The following is a 15,143-nucleotide window of genomic DNA, read 5'->3' as shown; positions in this document are numbered from 1 at the left end:
AGTAAAGCAGAAAAACATTTCTAAGTGCAGTCTTCAAAAATATAATAGTTAAAATCCATTGAAAAAGAGCTGAATCTTAAAAGATGCTGTTTATATGCATTCCTATCATTGCAACCGCTTAAAGAAACCACTGCTACACTGATATTGTTCAAATCAAAGCTTTGATTCAAGTTATAAAAATAAAAAATCCATGAGATAAAGATAGCACTATATTCAATAGAGCACAGATGGCTACAACAGCTCCATTATTTCATTTTTGCAATCAAATCATTTTGAACATACACAGAATGCTTGAAATGAACCATGAGCTTATGTGGAATTTGACCTATAGTCAAATGCTATTAAAATGCAGGTGGAACCAGGGACCTTAAAGGTCCCTTCCAATCCAAACCATTCTATGAATCTACATTCCTGTGATATAACCAAAATAAGCTGCTAAAATTAATACAGCGTATGAGATTACTCCTAGCAGTAACATGTACTAAAAGGCCAAGAAAGAAGGTTGTTACAATCAATAAGATCTGCTTAGACTTTGTACATCAGCATACTAATACAATGAAGAACTGACGTGCACAGATCATACAGTAACTTGTCCCTTAAACACACACATAATCCTGCCAATTTTCTACAACCCAATTCATCTCACACTGGTCTGATATCTACCAAAAACTTTTTCTTGAGCCCATCATCTCTACGTAAGATTAATGACTTCAATATTGATTGTAAAGTAACCTATTTTACTACGAGGATATTGCCAATCTGACACTAAATGACAATACATGATTCACTGTAGCTGTTCACTAACCTGTCCTCACTTAACCTACTGGACCCAGATCATTTGCATGCATTTACACACCCAGGAATGTTATACCAGACCCACAAAAAGGGTATTTAACACAAATGATAAGAAGCTGTCAAGTCTCTTGCCAAAAGCAGCATACTTCAGTCTCATTTTTGTGCCACATTTTGGTGTTCTACAATTTCTGCAACTCAAATACCCAATTAGCTCCATTGTTTATTTCTTACCCAGGCACACAAATACCATCTGTTGAATATGCAAACCTAAGAATTTATTCCCACTGTAATCTAGGAAATACAACTAGTAATATTCACACTGTTAATGATTCTTGCATTTGTTACTCTGACTTTGTGAAATCAAATTATCCAAAGATGGTATTTTGCATACTTTTAGCCTAAAGCTTTAGAAGCTTGCAATACGCAGCTGTATCCTAGGAGCTTTCTGTAGGGAGGGTGCAGCAGATTGTTACTTCCTGTCTGTGAAGCAAATGTAATTGAAGCAAAGGAACTAAGGAATTACACAGACAGATGAAAACCAGGCAGACCTACAACACTCAAACGCAAGAGACCACAACTGCTCAGCAATGGAGCACTGATGAGTAAAGTCATGTATGTACTCAGGCGAAATCGTGAAACTCAAAATGTTTCTACTCAGAAACTACAACTCACTTCACAGAAAGCAGAGACATGAAAGATTCCTCTTCATGTAAGTCAGAAAGAGAATCCTAACCTGTCAGAGCCTGGGTGAAATTCTGAAAGCAAAGAAGGCCGGCGCCGAAGCTGCTGCTGTTGCTGCTGCTGCTGCAAGAGTTGTGTTGCCTGACTGACTTCCAGGTGAGACGAGCGATAATCGGGAACTGCAAATTCCTAAAGGAAACACACTTCAGATGTTAACAAATACAAAAGGCACAAAAGACAGGATGAAAAGTGTTTGGTGTTATAGAGCAATCATTTCTTCAAACATTTAAAACAGACCAGGACCAGATCACCAAAGCCTTACTTGAGCTCAAAAAGTGAAATATATAAAGGGCAGTTCTCACTTTAAATGAGCACATTATTTGAAAATAAAGGAGAAAACCAAGAAGCTTCAGATTTTGAATTTCCTTTTCTAAACACAAGAGCAGAGTAAAACAGATTCAAATTATCTGTAGTGGGAGGAGAATTTCATTAAAATAAGGAAAGCCTGAGCTGTCCTAAGGCAACAGGCAGTCGTCCCCAACCTACAATTCCACAGCAAGCCCACAATGACAGAGCACACGCTCAGCAGAAATGAGCAAGTCAGAGATCCTTAGAAATCCATTCCCCCACTTCTGGCAAGCAGAATGCAACTGGCTGGAAGCACTTTTACAGATGCTTCAGAAAAAGTTTGGGGTAAAACACATCGGTATGCTTTAGATTCACATTCTCCAGCATGAACGCAGATTTTGTCAAGCACAACATCAGCTTAGAGCCAATCCAACCCAACGCTCCTCATGTACAGGTTTACTTTTGTCCTCTTGGGCCTAAGAGGAAATTTCCCATACAAATTCAGCACTCACCAATGCCCCACTCCTCCATCCTCACCAGAGATCTGTTACACCCAGAACCCTGCATTCATATTAAACACACAGTGACTGCAGACAAGTTATTTGCAGATTCTTGGAAAATTCCTCCCATCAATGCATATGGACTCAGCAACACTTGCATTGGCCAAATTTAGTACCATGACTAAACATTACTGAATTGAAGCAAAGCTAAACCAGAAGTTTATGAAAACAATCCACAGTGAATTTATTCAAGCTAGGAGAAACCGATGATAAGAACTGGAATTTAACATTAATTCTCCATGATAAAGATACAGGATTACAAAATTCAGATTTCTAAAGAAACATATATAAATAAATAAAAGGAGAGAGGCAGGGAAGACATTTATTTGCCTAGATAACACAAGCAGAAGTTCTCCTCAGCAGGGAAAACACTTCATTTGCCACTTCAAAATTATTTTACTTTTGATTTTTCAATACTAAAAAAGAAGGTATTTTAAGACAGGCCAAATCTTTAAAAAGTGTTTTGTTATTTTTAGTAGATTCGTAAACGTTAAATACTGCAGGAAATGCTGTCAAGCCAAAATATTGCCTAGGATTTTATTTAGGGTACCTTCACAATTCTATGGAGCATTTTTAAATTTTAGTCTGTGTAAAAAGAACTGGGAGGAAGGAGAGGGGGAACAGGCTAAAAGTAAGCTTTAAAGAGCCAAATTTGAAGGCAAGGATTTCAGCAATTTCATCTACAGTATTGCAGCAAGGCATAAATCAACAGGTAATTACAACCTTTCCAGTTCATACTTCAGAAGGAATCACAGCACCAAATTACTACAGATTATACTTCCCAGAAGTTACACCACAGTCAGACCCTCATTCACAGAGGAATCAACTTGAAGTGGACCCATCAGCCTTGATTTAAGAGCCAAATTTCAAGGCTACAAACAACATGGGGCACAGATTTTCCCAGTCAGCTTTATCTGGGCATATTGATCAGCAACTGCTCAGTTTTCGGACGCGAAGAACTCACGTGACAGCAGTAAAAAAAAAAAGTCCCATTTGACACAACAAATACCTGAATTATTTCTTGCTAGGACTGCAACCTTTGTGGCTCCTTACCTGCTGGTGTCGGGTGCTGGGGAAGGTGTACTGGACAGAGTGGGTAGGGTAACGACTCTGTTCTGTGCTGAATGCTCCTTGGTTAGGAGGGTAGCCTGAACTTGACATTATCAGAGAAGAAGTCTTCACAAAGCTGTGAGATCAAGACCAGCAAGCAATCATGTTTCTAGGAAACCGCCTAAAGGAAAAAAGATCACTGATAAGCACTGAAGTACCAGATGTACCCACAATACATTACAGCCATAGTCACCTAAGCAAAACAACCATTACCAGTAAAAGCTTTTTCCTGATGTATTTATTTAATAGGTTACTCTAGTCTGAAACATGTTAACGGGTCTTAAATGGGCTCAAAAACAGGTATGTCAGCATTGTCTACACAAAGATTTGAGGATTATACTGTCAGAATACATCATTTTACCAGCTACCAGTTGAATTAATAGGATTTTAAAGAAAAGTAGGTCACTCAAATAGGTGTTAAGAGGTTATAATAGTCCATAAATGGAACCCACAATATATAGTAAGTTTCTTTAGCTCAACATGAAGTTCACTTTCTTTTCTACTGCAGCTTTCGGATTCTATGAACTCTTTCCTACTTTCAGGTAGACTTAGGGCTGCTTGACTCAGCGCTGCCTACAGTTCATTAAACCACAATGCATTAGTCAAGCCATAAAATATTATTACCACCTAAGAGCAGCTTGACAGAAGTAGTTCTCAGAAAAGGAAAAAAGCCCTCACAGAGGAAAACAAGCTCATTCAGTTCACAGCATACACAGTGTGTCCCATATGGGATGCTAGGAACTGAACATACTATGAAGCTTTGAAACAATCCAGCAATAGTAGACACTCGATGACAAATTTGCCTCTACTGCAAATTAGCTGCAGATTAACGGTGGAATGTACACTGATAGGAGGAAGATTAAAATACTGGGGGGGAAAAAAGGCCACTAACAAAGTTCAAGCCTCCATACAGCAGTGTACAGCTTTATCTGCCTAAACCATCTGCTGAAGATCAGAAGACAGCAACCAAACATGAATGCTGCCCATTAGTGCTTAGAGCACTTCTCCATGCAGGTGAATTACAAAAGAGAATTCCTTTTTTTAAAGCATAAGCTGTTTCTTCCTGACAGCCCAGAAGAGGCAATCCTTGGAGCCTCAAGTAGTAAATACAGAATTCTACCAGACCTGTAGCAACCTCTGCTCTGGAGCCCAGCAGACATGCAGACCTTCAAACAAACTAATGCTGTTCCCTGACCAGATGGCTTCATTTTTAAGCGCATCCAACTGCAACTTTTCACAAACACCAACATAAAATTATGCTTCTGAACTGTGGTTTCCATTAACACTCAATAGACAAAATCCGCTTAGGAAAAGATCTGACACAGCAAGCTATACAAACAGATTTTCAAGTTTATCTAATGTATTTTGTCACTCCTGCCCTGATTACTTTCCTTTCCCACCTCTCCATCAAAGAAACCACTGGAGTTCAAGCCTTTCTGTCTACAAGTCCTTACCAGCTTTCTCTTCCATTGGTTCACCCAGCTGTTTGCTGAAGCAGTACAAGTTCTCAGCATGCACAAGCACTCTTTGCACTTCTACAGCTCAGTGACATCTTGCATGAGAAACCATCAGCTTTTGTTTGCTTTGGACCTGCAACCTTCATTTGGTATCTGTGCTTTTGGCACTGGAACAAACCAAACATCTAATTTCTAGGTTTTTTTCCCCCCCCACCACACATGGGATTCTTCAGAATTCTTTCATATCCCTTTAGCCATATTTTTTCCACGCTGAACAATCTTAGTCTGCTTGGTTCCCCATCAACTCGCTTCAAAACCTTCTCAATTTGCAGGGTGTCCACTCTGAGGCACAGGGTGCCAAAAATGCACAGTGTTCTGGGAGAGCACCAAAAAACACTCTCTATTCCCTTCCCTGGCACGCTGGCCACGGGCAGATCCAAAGAATGTGGAGAAGCAGACAGGGTCCAGGAGAACAACAGCCACCTGAAAATAAGGCACGAACACAGCCAAGTACTGTGTGTGATTCAAGGTCCTCTCTAGTTCACCTCCGTCATGTCACATCTTATTTTCTCTATGCTCTGACAAACCAGCAGGTTGATCATTAACTCAGGTGCTGAAAGCTCAATTCAGGCTCACTTTGCATGATGCTGTAAAGGCTATTTCTCCATTCACAAGAACTTCAGTGTACAGGTTGTTAGGTTTGTGTTACAATTGTCAGTTCTGAAGTCTTCCCAACCTGCCCATGGCTAGTAAACCATACACTTAGCCACTGGGAGCAATCTCAGACACTGGTGGTAAAGACACCCAAGATCCCTTTGCTTACCTAACAAGTAAATTTTATCCAGGGCAGGGGGAGGAAAAGAGTAATTCACTCATTCAAAAGCAATGAAGTCCTAGCTGTTGCTCCAAGGGCAGGATGGGGACACAGCACACAAGTGTGAACATCCTTCATCAATCCAGCAACACAGAAAAATGCCCCGTATGTACTATATAAAACCTGCAGATCAAGAGATACGAAAACATACAGTCTAATGGCCTTCCAATTGGGAACTGGAAGTATGACCACTTCTGTAGCAACAACTCAAAAAAAAAAAACAAAAAAAAAGTGTGAAGCAAAATCTGCCTACAGCAGAAGGCAATAAAAACAGCAATACAGCTCAGAATTGAGGTCAGTGGGAGGTGGAAGTGAAGAAAGAAAAAAGAAAAGCAGAAGCTTTCAGTGGCGGGGCTGCACCACTCCCCCCAAGGGCAGGAAGAGCAGAGGAAAATGTACGGTTACATAGTGACACTGAAAAGGTGCCGAGGGAACCGAAGGATGGGGATCCTGCATAAGGCCTCATTTCATTCATGACAAAAACGACATTGTAGCACAGTACTTAAAGTGAGGCTTGAGGATAACATTCTTTCCTCTCTACACCTGCCATTCCCATTAAAAACGTTTGTGTGCCTGCATACTCTCCTTATCTGACCTCTTTACATGCCCTGCAGACCCCACCTTATCTGCTGATCTCTTAGTATGAGCATGTTTACATTCTGTCATATTGGGCCTGGGAGCTTGCTGGCATTTGCCCATGGAATTACCACCAACATTATGCACCTCTCTCCCTGTTCTATTACCTTGATCCTGCAACTGTGGCTGCACATACATGAGTTTGACTGTTATTTCTCTGCAGACCACCCTACAGCCACCCACCTGCCTCCCTCTTCAGCATTTGCTTACACGTGTCCAGAGCATGGATTATTCCTCACCAACCTATCTCCTGGCCAAGGAGGGCAATGCCAGCCTCCTGCTCTAACTTCTCCAGCTCCCCCACATTCAAACTAGATTTAAACATGGTCTTCTTTTGCATCTAACTATAACCATCCGTACAGACTGCACACAGTCCCATCCATGCTTCCCTCTCTGCTCTATCTTCTCTTTCCTCATGACAAACCATGTCTACACAAACCCAACCAGAATTCTCCTGTAAAGCCCACTGTTATCAAGTACGTCTGCCTCTCTGAACCTTCCACCAGTTCCTTCTTCCATGCTGGGCCAGAAGCTGCTCACCTTCATTTTTAGCATCCTTGGCAAACTGGGATACAGGAAACCAAATTCCAAATCTGCTCAGTCAATGATAGCAAAATCCTGTTTTTTCACTTAGCATTTTCATACCTTCCTCTCACGTCCTTCTGCAAAACTCAGAGCTTTGCTCATAAAAACATTCATATGAACCACTGTAGACTTTGGATTTGTGCCTTAAATGTCTGACAAAGATAAAGCTAGGTCATGAATGCTTCCACACAGCCACATCCATGCCGGCCAACTGTCCGTCTCATTGACAATCAGAAGGGGAAGAAATACAGGAAATACACATTTCTTGCTCTCTACTTTCATAACCCAGCCCATTCTTCTTGCATCCCAGCCCAGGAATGACATTCCCAGATTGAATGTCCAAAAGATGGGAAAACTCAGTAGTGTCAAATGATTAATATATAAAATAGAAAATAAATTGAAAATAAAAGGGAAGTCAGCATAAAGAATCCAAAAATATACTGTTAAATCTAAAGATTCCTAGCTGAGAAAAAGCAGTGACAACTTTGGGAACTATGAGGGTACGCTCAGGAAGTGTGATAATTCAAGCTTTTCAGGCAAGGAAATTATTTAACACTGTTTATATCCAAAGATATGGCAACACATTCATTCACCCAGCTCTTACTGAAACTCTGCCTTGCACTTACATTTGTCCTATGCAGAGAATATTGAGTCAGTTACAAATAATCCAAAACTGGATATTACAAGAGCAAGAGTCACAGTGTAATTTCAGAGTTGGTTCTAAGAGGCCATACTAATTTGAACAGTATCTCTAAATCTGCAGGTCTCAAAATGCTTCAGAAAGAAGCAGAACTACGTAGTAAGCCTCAGTGCCCACATGGGAAAATGAGTCACTGAAAGGTCAAGGCATCATCAAAGAGTACCGTGAAACAGTCACTGACTGAATCAGAAATCAGACTCACATCCCCAAGCCTTGGCTCGTGGATTTGTGGCACCTGAAGTGGGCAAAAGGCAGCACTGCCCCAGAGGAAAGCAGTCCTTTGCGTGGAAAAACACGGTTAAAAACCATAACTATTTTCAGCAGGCCAGTTCCCCAATTCAAACCATTCGACACGTGGCCAGACAGACGTGTAGGGCAACAAGAGGGAAGGTCAGGAGGGCAGGAGCAGGGCAGCCATCTCCTCGCTGCTCCGCTCGCAGCTTGGGATGGAAGGACCACTCTGCTCCCCTGGGGTAGATTCAATTTTTCTTCAGACATACGAAACAAGCTAACACTTCTGCATTCACAGTCATTTTTGTGCCATCTTGAAGTACTTAACCAACATTTGCTAATTAAATTTCACATTCTTTGGGGAATTTTCCTCATCTTGTTTTTGAGCAACCTAAGCGCGATAGCAACGAGTGAGATTACAGCCAAAGAAAGCTTCAATCGAGTTGTTTAAAACAAAATCTGCAGCCTCCATAAAGCGAGCTCTGATGTAACAAAGCTGCAGCAAAGCAAGGAAGCTCTGCCTTAGGCAGTGGGTCTACAACATAACATGGAATTCATACAGGGATATCTAGTCAAATTTAATACAGCAAGAAAATGAAGAGTGCAGAGAAAGTTTCAGCAGTGGTTATTCCAGTGGTGGCTAGAAGGGCTTTAATCCAAAGCATCCTCAAAGCTTGAGGCCTCTTCCACCCTTCAAAAACCTGCATCCATTTGGTTTTACGTTGCAGAACACTCTCACAAAGCAGGTGAGCATACGCTGTTAGAGTGAGCAAACAGAAACAACAAATGTTTTCTTCAGATTGAAAACAACTAACAGTTGAATTTTCATGGCAGTTCCGCATGAACAAATGCTTTTTCTCTTCCCTAAAGATGTTTCAAATGTACCATAAATTCTTGAGACTAATCTTGTATAGTTGCACTCCCGCTTTCCGTAAGATTCTTGACGTAAAAAAATTGCTATTTCCATCCCTACTACAAATACACTTTTAAAGAAAAAACATCTGTAGGGCTTCGTTTTACTAGCAACACTAAATAGCATTCTCTCCATTTATTCCTAATGTTGTGAATCGAGCCATAAATGCTGCAGTGGGGATATCTGGGGAGAAAGAAGAAATAAAATGCAGGGAGAAGCCCAAACATCTGAATGCGACCCTTTCTCACACCCTGACATTTCTACTAGCATATAACACTGCCTTATAGCTGAAGACCCAAGGCATTAACTCATTGCTGCACCACTCAGTGCCTGACATTCTGTAGGATATGGAAGCACAGCATGCCTTAATTTAGCCAATTAAGGAAGTGACAGAAGTCAAGGAGCATTACAGCGGCCAATTCACGATGTCACGTTTACTTTCTATGAGCATGACTTTTCCATCTGCATCAAGGTAGAGCAAAAATGAAGACAGGATTTTACACTTCAAGTTTTAACAGAAGGTTTTCCATTAAAAGTCTTCCAACTCCTCAAAGTACTTCTAAGTAATTGCTTTTGGAACATTAAATATTGAATAAGTTATAGAAGAGTACTTCAAAAGGATTTTTGTTGCCATACCAAAAGATGAATATAGCTTATTTAATTGCTTATGCGATTTGCAACCAAACTATATTACCAAATCTCTAGATCACATTTTGATAACTCATCTTTAAATACCAGTTTCCCCTGTTCGTGGCTACAAATACAAATAGAATTAGTGCTCTTCCAAATGGGGTCGATCAAATCCAACTGACAAGCCGCCCTTCTCCAGGAAATTCTATTTCAATCTCTCTTCTGTCATTTACGAGCCTAAAGAAAAGTTGCTAATAAGTGATACCAGGACCCAGGCTATGCACCTTGCTATTATATGGGGGACCAGAACAGGACAAACCAAGGCTGCATTAACACCTTAGGAAGCTTCTAATAAGCTACCCACTTACCCATCAAAAAATAAATAATAAAATGGTGCTGAGCACATATGTTTTAAAGAAAAGTGCTTTGGTACACAGTCTGCTCACCAGTTGCTTCAAATCTAACATGCAAGGGGATCAGATTCATTCTCCAATTCTCACTTGCTGAGAGGAGAGCTTCTCCCTTCTGGGTTATGTCTAGGAATTACACTTCTCAGCTCTGGAGGAACACATCCAGCTCTTTTCTGCCAAGGAAGGTCACAGGGACACCAAGGAAGGAGGAAGTGCTCCATTTACAAAATCAAAGTCAGGGACGCACACGGTTCCTTCACTAAAAGTACTGTTGAGAAACAAATTAAACCGAAGAAGGATACAAATCTCATTAGGTGTTCTGGTTTCAAAAATGGGTCTTTAGAATATAAACTGTCTGCTTTTATCCTGAAGACATTTAAAGCATATTTTGGTTTTCTCAGAACCACCAGAGGCTCATTCCTGGTTGTCCCAAGACAGCAAATACTGGGCACTTAGTGCACACCACAAGGAAATGTCATGAGCCAAAGACCAGAACCCAAACCTACAGGGTTGCCTGGTTCAAGTAGCATTTTTTTTTCCCCTCTCAAGATAACTGCAGCTTTGAAACTCCCTTCTGAAAGATCCCATCTCTGTCACAGCATAATTCGACTGATTATGAAACATCATTCAAACTTAACCCACAAAGCAGTAATGTGAAACAGAAACCACCCCAAGCATCCTCCAGTGAATCAGTTTGTAGAAGGCAAGAGGTTCAAGAGATTCTACGCCCACAGCAGTGCTAAGCACCACCACACCTCCCTCAGCAGGTCATCCTCACTCAGGAGTCAGTGCCAAAAAATCACCAAAGTTTACTTCAATGCATCCAATTCCTCCCATTTCACCTACAACTAAGATGGTCTCAAATTCCATAGCTACCATACACTATGCATAAAACATTCTTGCAAGATGATGATTTTTGCTTTTTCATCTGGGACTGAAAGCATAGGTACCTTAGAAACAGCTGCTGCACATTAATTTGTTCCTTCACTGTTAGGTCTGCTGCAGCTAAAACTGCTTTTTACGTCACTTAGCATGCAAGAAATCTGTGGTCACAATTTTTCATTTCCAGCCTCCTCATGCAGACCATTCATCAAAAGCATATCAGGAGCAGCAGCTTTCCAGAAGAGCTTCGGTTTGGAAGAGGAACTACAACCTGACTAATCCATACTAACTAAACCCACAGCTCACAAAATATGATGTATTGGAAGAGAAGCCAATCCTTCCATCTAAAGGGTTCACAGAACAAGCATCGGCCTCAACTCTCTCCTCAGTCAGCTGGGCTCATACAAAAATCATTCTCAACTATGAATTAACTGAACTAAAAAGACAGTAAGGTTAAAGTAACTTTCTTTTACTGTATATAATAACATCTAGGTCTATTTAGATACTCCATAGGATAAGCAAGATGGCCCTCCGGAAACAAAGTTTGTGATTTATTTATATGTAATTGTGATTTATTGACATGAACAATGAAGTTTGAGATGTTCTACTACACAGAGAATACGACAGATAAAAATACAGTCCTTGTTGAAGCTCACACAACAGCCTCTAGGTCACAGAAAATGGCAAGGAGCGGAAGGGATCGTCAATCACAAACGGTAGAAGCACCTCTGCTTTGGGGGAAGGGTAGAAAACAGGTAGTTTAAAAAAAAAAAAGTCAAGGTTCTAGATGGGTACAAGTCTCTTTGAAACCACAGGGAAATAACAACATCTAGAGAAATATCAGCCAGAGGTAAGCGGCTGCTTCCGCAAGAAAGGTTTTGAGAGTAACACTGAGAAAGGTGAAGTGTATGGGAGAGCTCCACCTTCCTGACAGCCCTTCTCTGTCAAGAAAGCATTTTAAACAACATGAAAAGCAGAAACAGTGATAGAATAATAGGTGAAGACTCCAGCTGAACTGTAATAGTACGCTCATCTGGTTTGCTGAGCAGCACTTGAACTTCTAATCCACTATATTTTTTAGGCTTAACTTTCCAATAGTGACAGAGATGAAACAATAGGTTCCTGAGAAGAAAGAGGCAAATGCATTTCCAAATGGATTTTCCATATGAAAACATGATTCATATCCACATTTATTGGACATCCTCCTCACAGTGTGAATGCAGGTGAATTCATGCAGGAGAGCACTGCCCAGGGATGTCCACACACAGCCCATGCCCCACAGCCAGGACAGATGTGCCTCTGACTGCACGAGGGCTACAGACAGAGTTAACCACACGCACTTTCCCCAAAGCACCATAAGGCACAACTACATGCATGGCATAAGAGGGAGAATTAAAAGAGACATTATATTAGTTTAAGCATATTTTATAATTTTATCTTGTCTTTTCTCATTTATGGGTCGTGTTCCCCTCGCCGTCTTTGTGAATGCATTTTTATTTTCAGGTTTACCCAAGGCCAATTTGCACACACACAATTTCTAAGTCCTGGTCAACAGTCTGCCCAAATAATATCAGCATAAAAATTTAATTGCCCGAGTTTCTTACTGCTGAGAAATACAAACAGGAGGGTTTTTCAGAACGGCTTACTTTTTTTTTTTTTTTTTTTTTTTTAAACCAACACAGTGACTTAATTTTGCAATAGCCTTTGAAATCATAAGCAGGTGAAGTCATTGACTTCAAAACCACACAGACCAACATCCTCCTGAAGCCTGAAACAAAACTGCCTATCAAATCAGTCAGGGAGTGGCAGCACTACAAGAGCGGCTTAGATGTGAAGCTATTCAAGGACACAGAAATCTCTCTCAGGATACTGGGAGGAAACATAGCTCCAAGGTAAGTTTGAGCTTTCTGTGTGCACACCAGCTGAAGCCCTGGTAGGCCCAGACTGTGGACAACGCTTACCAGACAGTGGATAAAGGCTGAACTAGCACAGAAGAGAGAGGAAGCATCACAAAACATCATTATTCGATGGAGACTCATTGAAGGAGAAACTAAGACTAAGATAAATTCAGCATGTTCCTGGATATTTACATAATTTAGAAGTAGTCCAAAGTAAATATTTACAGACAGCATTCTACGTAGGTCAGAATTTTTACTTCAAACATTTACAGTACAGAGACCAAGTAGCAGGTTGCTAATTGCTTGCCATCTGAAACACCGATTCAGATTTGACTGAAGAACATAAACGACACGAAGAGTTCGAGCCTGCATCCAGGAAACATTTGTTTGCATTATGAAACCACTGTCTGGTTAGTAGCCTGTTCTCAGGATTGTACTGCATTGCACAGCACCTGCGTGAGGCACAGATCTGTTCCAACTTAAACAATTGTTAAAATCTTAAACTTAAGTGACCACACACACAAGAATTTTGAATAGTACTTGTGACGGTACAAGAAAACCTTCACTGAAACCATTTTGTAGGAAAGCACAGAAGAAAAAAATCATTTCAGCAAAACTTTGGCTGAGAGCTTTGAACAAATTAAATGTCAATATTAAGAATACAATAGTAGAGAAAATAAAGAAAATATTTTTCTCTGATACAGAATATTATCCTGTTACTTTCAGACATTTAGCAGTAGTTGAAGCAGTCAGCTTCCCCTCCCTGTAAGCATCTCTCACTCATGCTGTAACTGAGAAATGAGGTAGATTAGAGGATGCAGCAACAAGAACCTGAGGGCACCAGAAGGAGGAAATTGAAAGGAAGCATTCACGTTTGTCACTGCTTTTACCTCCGTTTTCGAGACACTTTTATAGACTCCTCACAATGAGGAACACCCAGAAAGAGCAACTAAAAAGAGTGGTTACAGGACTCCAATGTATTTAGAGTAAATCAGCAGCATAACATAGAATAACAAATATACTCCGACTTTGTAATTTAATTCAAATTGTAAGAGTTAGCTGTAGTTGGTTTGTACCTAAAAGAATAGAGAGAACTAACGCCTGTGGAAGCAAACACTTGCAGTATCCTCTCCATACACTAACAAATGGAATTTTAACCCTTAGAAAGAAGATTCCAAAGTGCCACCCTCTCCTGCATCACAGCGACCAACATCAAACAGCGTATTACAAACAGACAAATCAAACTGCACACAAAGCACAACAGAATTTTGTTTCCTAAGCAGTCCATATTCTATCACAAAGAAAAGCCATGTCAAGAAAAAAATTAACCACGCTATTGCAAAAAGGGTCACTGCGGTTGGCTTGTTTCCTCTGAACTTTTGAGGATGAAGGTCTTTCGTCCCCCAACAGGAGACATTAGATTTTAGCTAGTTAGAAATCCACTTCAAAGATTACTTACTCCCTTTCCAAATATCAAGGCTCTTCAGTTAATCACGAACAATATCCTGCAGAGTAAAACTCCAGTGCAAAATTTCAACAGATCTGCACGGTCCCTACATGCAGTGACACAATGCTATGCGTCCACCTGTTTGGACATCTCAGCTGTACCCAGGGCCTCCTTACACACCACAATAACACCCACAACAGCACCATTTTTCTTTTAAGTCAACAAGCCTAAAATGAAAAGCTCTCTGCCTGAGTTTGAGAAGCACACAACTGTGTAACTATACATAAAGATACTGGATAATACAAGAATATTGCCACAAAACTCAAAGCTAAACATCCTCCTCATCGCAGTGTTATCTTTATTACTATTGTTATTACGTTACAATGATATTTATGGTCATGAAGACCATATAACTAACGCATGAACAAGCCCATTTTGGACAACAAGACGGTTCAGCCTCACAACTTACATACTTGAGCCTGTCTAACACTAACAGCACACAGTCCATCTAGAACCTTATCCAACTGCTACCAATTGGACACTGACCATTTTGTTATGCACAGACACCAGTGAGCACAACGTTCTCTAACTCTACCACCGAGGCAGAATTACTCCAGAAAAGGCCATTTCCCTGGTGTCCTCTGGTAGCCCCGAGGTGAGGGGGGCTGTGGCTGCTGATGGGTCTTAATGGCGTAACCCAGCACAAGCAGCTGCCCACTGACAGTCTCAGCAGGAGGAGAGCATCCTCAGGAACAAACGCACTTCTGCCCCACGTTCCAGAAGACTGACTTCGAAGAGATTTTTTTGAAGAACGGGCCTTTTTCTTTAATTATTACTGTGATTGGGTGTTGGTTTTTTTTTCTCTGGTTTTTTTTTTTTCTTTTTCTTTTTTTTTCAGATCGCGCTTCTCCCCACAGGAGGATCACGGCAACCCCCGCCCCACCGCTCTGCACTTCTCCCCCAAGTTCCCCTCACTCAGGGGCCGC

The 15,143-nt window shown here is 40.8% G+C and overlaps 1 protein-coding gene across 6 annotated transcripts in view; it reads right to left on the bottom strand.

The window, feature by feature from the left end:
- NCOR1 (nuclear receptor corepressor 1) overlaps positions 1 to 15,143 on the bottom strand; it is a 57,587-nt gene that overhangs the window by 40,497 nt on the left and 1,947 nt on the right. For all 6 annotated transcript variants that reach the window (XM_042830325.1, XM_042830324.1, XM_042830323.1 and 3 more), the window contains exons 2-3: positions 3,438 to 3,615; positions 1,529 to 1,665 (exon numbers count right to left, since the gene is read on the bottom strand). In XM_042830325.1, coding sequence (XP_042686259.1) covers positions 1,529 to 1,665; positions 3,438 to 3,545 — 245 coding nt within the window. In that variant the 5' untranslated portion in view covers positions 3,546 to 3,615. The remainder of the gene's footprint in view (positions 1 to 1,528; positions 1,666 to 3,437; positions 3,616 to 15,143) is intronic.

The sequence above is a fragment of the Centrocercus urophasianus genome, unplaced genomic scaffold, assembly GCF_019232065.1.
Source record: "Centrocercus urophasianus isolate 14NV4802_14NV808 unplaced genomic scaffold, USGS_Curo_1.0 seq_33, whole genome shotgun sequence".
Taxonomy (NCBI): domain Eukaryota; kingdom Metazoa; phylum Chordata; class Aves; order Galliformes; family Phasianidae; genus Centrocercus; species Centrocercus urophasianus.
The sequence above is the reverse complement of the archived record's forward strand: the minus strand, read 5'-3'. Positions and strand labels throughout refer to the sequence as shown.